Source organism: Brassica oleracea, chromosome C1 (genome assembly GCF_000695525.1).
Source record: "Brassica oleracea var. oleracea cultivar TO1000 chromosome C1, BOL, whole genome shotgun sequence".
NCBI classification, from domain to species: Eukaryota; Viridiplantae; Streptophyta; class Magnoliopsida; order Brassicales; family Brassicaceae; genus Brassica; species Brassica oleracea.
The window spans coordinates 23,652,373-23,657,539 of NC_027748.1; the positions used below are offsets into that span (position 1 = coordinate 23,652,373).

General features: G+C 39.2%; 1 protein-coding gene across 1 annotated transcript; it reads left to right on the forward strand.

Annotated features, from left to right (window-relative positions):
• Positions 1–2,431: 2,431 nt before the first annotated feature.
• LOC106326982 (protein PHLOEM PROTEIN 2-LIKE A10-like) lies at positions 2,432–4,223 on the forward strand. Its single transcript, XM_013764962.1, has one exon. It carries the CDS (start codon positions 2,848–2,850, stop codon positions 3,880–3,882), a length of 1,035 nt encoding a protein of 344 aa, XP_013620416.1. The 5' UTR covers positions 2,432–2,847; the 3' UTR covers positions 3,883–4,223.
• The last annotated feature ends 944 nt before the right edge of the window (positions 4,224–5,167 follow it).

Sequence of the window (5,167 nt, forward strand, 5' to 3'; positions counted from 1 at the left end):
GTTTCTTTTAAACAGTAAAATAAAGATTTGTGTAAAATTAGATTGATAAGTAAGAGAGATAAATAGACGACCACAAATCTTGGTATGAAATATTTTTGATTATGGATAATATTGATGTTAGCACAATAATATAAAGGGAATTATGTGTTATTGTTTCTTACGGATCAATGAGGAGACGGATAACGACTCGAGTTGTTTCTTTGGTGAGGCCAGAGCCCTGGACAGAACGAATTTGCCCAACCACATCTGTGAGTTTAAATATCAGTTATGATATCAAAACATAATATAAACCCAGATGCAATATGATAATATACTTAGGAGTTCTAGGTTTGTGTTCGCAATCACTTGGAGATTGTCAAACAGTCTAATCTTGACTGAAGATTGATCTCAGGAGCACCCGTGATGACTTCATCAATAATGGTTAGTGAGATGAAACGAATGAGGAATGGATGATCAATTATCTTATACATGCTTGAGCACCTAGAAACCTAAAAACAATCGACTTTCACAATGGAACCAACTTTCAAAGATGGCATGTAATGATTAGCACGTCCGACGGGAGTAAACCCATGAATCACGGAATCTGCAAATAATATTATTCAACAAAAAATTAAAACAATTATGTTAAATAAGTGTTATAGATCGAAGATTAACTTACCTTTTCATCAAAGAAGAGAACCGTGATTCCCACAAATTCCATGTCTTTCTTGAAGTTCAGGGAATCCCAGAAGCAAGGAAGCCAGAGGCTATGCTCTGGCTACTACGACCAAGACGGAGAGATTCGAAGGTTGAGTGACGGAACCGAGACGCCGGTTTGACGAATTGGAGAGGCAGAGAGAAACATTTTCTAGAAGTTGGTTAAATCTAAGAGGAATCAATGAGTTTTGTGGAGATGCAGATTGAGCTCATCAAAGATGAGAATCATATATATAGAGTTTATATAGGGGCTACAAATCAGGAATATTTATGATCAAGCGATTTAAGATGTGGACATGAAGAGTTCACCGGTGAAAAAATAGATTACGAATTGCAACTCTGTAACTCAGACTTGTTTGAGAAAGTGATGAAAAGAACCCAAACTCATGTTAAACGACAACAGTTTACAATATGAGAAAACTATAATTGTTGCAAACTTGAACTTTTTTTCATATAACTTGATGAATCTCATTTAAAAATAAAACCCATAACGCACTTGTAGGCCCGACTCTCAGAGGAAGCCGAAGAAGTAAAAGCTTACGACCTTCATAAATATATATTAGGTTCGACCATCAATGTACAAATTATCATTTAGCTTAGTGGTATAAATGTTGGTGTTTATATCTAAATAACCCGGGTTCGAGCCATATACTTGACGTTTTTTCACATTTTTAAAAGTGGGGTCCACAAAACGCTGACGTGGCGCGCTGATGAGTGAGCAAAAACTCATCTATTATAATATAAATTAGGAAAAGTAAAAAGAATATTTTTGTTCAGTTTAATTTAGTTTAATTTTTTTGGTTCAGATTTGGTTTATGATCCTAAAATTTAAAATATCCAAGATTAAAAATAAAAATGTTTGAACCACCAAAATATCTGAATTATTCTCTGCAATTCCTTAAAATCATCTAAAACTTCTTTAAAAATCAAATCACCTCAATTTTTAGATTGAATACATCCGCCTTAAAGTATTCAAAGTTGGGTAAAACAAAATTTTAAAAATCAAGTAACTTTGTATTTTTTGGATATCCATACCATTTGGACTGGTTCGAATTAAATATTACGTGATACCTACACCTATATTGATTGGATATTTCTCTAGAACTGCAAGAATCAGGTTTGGGGTTTTCAATCGGATTCGGGTTCAGTTTCGCAGCACATATACTCAACAAATAAAACTCCAGATGCTTGTAAAGAGATGGTCTTGAAGCGTGAAGTCTACTACTCCCAACCTTTTGGAGCTTTGATATATTGGGTCGACGAAAGGAGACACACGTGTACTATCATGAGATGAAAGAGACAACTATCATGCCATGTGTCAAAAATTAGGGCCACGTGGAACGGCGTTCTCTATTTCAACGGTGACTGAAACTTCAAAGAGACGCGACGGCTCGCCTCCTTCCAAGGCGTTAGCACCTCACACCCTCCACATGGAACCACATGTCATATGCTAATATCTTTTTTTTCCCTCTTCATTTTATTACTTTGTTAAAAAAAGCGCACCGCCATTATCCATTGGCTTCAACTTGAACGAATGAAATAGAAAGGGAAAAATGAAGCCATTTTTGTTTATTATAATGTTTTTTTACGTATGAAACAAAAAAAAAATTGCGGAATTGCGGTGGTCATATTTTTCTCTGTGCTTTGTGTGTATGATCATCAATTAAATTCTACACGATTCAGGCATGACCGTTCACTTTATTATATTTAATTTCTTTTTATAAAATGGATTGGGATATGAAGAAGGTGTTGAACTTTAAAGACTCCATAACTGACTTTTATCATCATCATTCATCATCATCATCCAACAACCACCCATGCCCAAAATTGCAATAAAAGACAGCAAGCGATTTCTTCTCACTCACACACACCTATGTCATCTCCATCATATCTACTACTACTTGGTAGAATCAGACATCTGCAGCAGAAGCTCTCTCTCTCTCTCTCTTTTGTTACATTTGTGTCATTGGCTTTGACGTCAATTCTTATCCAATTCGAATCTCTTTACCATAAATTTTTCTTTCTTTTTTTCCTCATTCCTCCAAGAATCTTGATTTCGCCACTTCCTTTTATACACTTCTCCTCTGTTTTGCTTTGTCTGAATTCCCAAGAGAAAAATGGTGCTGTAAGCTCGATTCTGTGATACTTTTTATGGATTTATCTTTGGGCAAAAAGGGTTTCAGTTTTGCTCTGAGGAAGAAGAAGTGGATCTTACTTGCACTCAGTGGTTACGGCGCCTTTAGGGTTTATCACTCTCACAAAAAAAAACAAATCTCCAAGCTCTTCACTCTCCTTCTCAACCTCCTCGAAGCAGCCTCTGCTTCCGCCGAAGCGGTTAGCTTGATCACCAAGGATCTAACGGAGTTTCTAAGATCAGACTCCGACCAAATCCCAAACAGCTTGAAACAGATCTCCAAACTCGCGAACTCGGATGAGCTCAACTCCTCCTTGATCAGATTCACACAAGCCGTGACAGTCGGGTTACTCAGAGGTTACCGGTTAGACGAATCCGAGTCCGGTTTTACGGATCGGGTCATGGATAAGCTTTTCACTAAATCCGGGTCCGGTTTTGCTTCGGTTATCGTCGGTAGCTTCGCTAGAAACTTGGTCGTCGCGCTCTACTCCGCATCCTCCTCCGGCGAATCGAAATTGCTCGACGCGATTTGCTCCGACGACGGGAGGAAGCTAATCGGCGATTGCGTTCAGCGTTTCGTGAGCTCGGCGGTTTCGGTTTATCTCGACAAGACAAACAACGTCAACGTTTTTGACGATTTATTCGCCGGTTTAACCAACCCGAAACACGAACACAAGGTTAAGCAAACGATTGTAACGGTCTGTAACGGTGCGGTTGAAACGTTCGTGAGAGCGTCAAGAAGAAAAACCACAGAACCGGAATCGGACCGGACGTGGATCGATGGGATATCATCGTCGTTGTCTGTACCCAGTAACCGGAAATACGTGGTGGATTTAACCGGGAAGGTGACGTTTGAGACGGTTAGATCGTTGTTAGAAGTGTTGATAGAGACAGCGAATGGGAAAGTAGAGAGTTATGTGGAGAAAGTTAGAGAGAGAGGAAATGAGACGAGGAGATTCGTCAGAGTTAAATCATCACTTCTTCACAGTTTATGTTTGTCTCTATGTTTACAGATTGTTGAAGCTCCATGGATACTGACTCCAAGAAACTGATCAGGCTACAAGGCAAGAACCTGTTTTTTTCTTTCTCTTTCAATACTACACTACACTTTTGTGTGTTTTGTTTGGTAATTCTTGGATCCATTATATCAAATTGATAAATTCCGTGCAAACTTACTCTTTTTCTATAATTGGGGAAGAAAATGATTGTTTTTGACTTCGGAAAAAGGGTATGGGTTTGGTTTGAATGTTTTGGATTCGGATGTTTGGATAATGATAAAGCGTGGGACAATATTCTGTGGATAAATATGGTATGGATATAGTGTATTTGGTGGTGACGTGCATGAGACAAGACCCATATATGTTCTTTTATGAGGAAATGTCTAAACAAGTAAGCAAAGAGAGTTTCTTTTTATCCAGTGAGAAAACAAAGTTGATAATTCTCTCTCTCTGATTTGAGTTGATAAGATCTGACCAATCCAACTTCAGTTCTAATTGGAAAATCTAGGAAGTAATGCCAAAACTATGTTATAGGTCTGAAAACTTACAGAAGTTAGCTTTAAAGTAGCTTACAAAGTCTCATAAATAGAAGATACAATTCAAGGAAATCAGCCTCCAAATTGTTAAGACGAGGTACATAATTGAAATATATCGAATCAAAGGAACCACATAAAACAGAGATATCATGAAGTACTCTGGATGTCGATACGGCTGTCCTTCGACGATAGCACTGAGATGAGGGACTTCGAATCCGAGTGATCGAGTTGATTCCCAAACTGACTGCATCAAGAAGAGCAGCTTTAACCGCAATAGCTTATTCTACAAAGACAGAGCCGACATAGCTACGGGTTGAAGATATTTCCCCTAGTTGAATCCTTGAAGATCCAGTCCAAACCACTCTGAGTTGGTATCCCATTCCACGCCGCATCTACGTAAAAAAGAAAAAAAGTGTGGGAAGGATTTCTGTTGGGTATGGGCTTGGCCCTCCCAAAAGGCCCACAACACAATTATCCAGGCACATGATCACAACAAAGAAAGTCGGCTCGTCGACTCGCGAGCCGGTGATCGACTCGGCTTTAGACTGCTTTTGATCGGCGAGACGACCAACTGAAAGTCGTCGGCTCGATGACTCGAGTCAGCGGCCCGACACTTCGGCCAAACCACTCGAGGAGGCCCGTCAGGACAGAGCACATTAGGTTAACGAGCATGTGTCTATAAAAGGAGGAGAAAAGGCAACAAGGAGGGGATCCGCAAATTACTACACTCACTTTCGGCTAGATCTAGGGTTTAATATCTTACTTCTCGCCGACTTGTACGGTCCGACGAACCAGCTTTCGCC

What these genes read in the sequence shown, in the direction of transcription:
- LOC106326982 (XM_013764962.1), top strand. Translation starts at nt 2,848, where the DNA reads ATGGATTTATCTTTGGGCAAAAAGGGTTTCAGTTTTGCTCTGAGGAAG.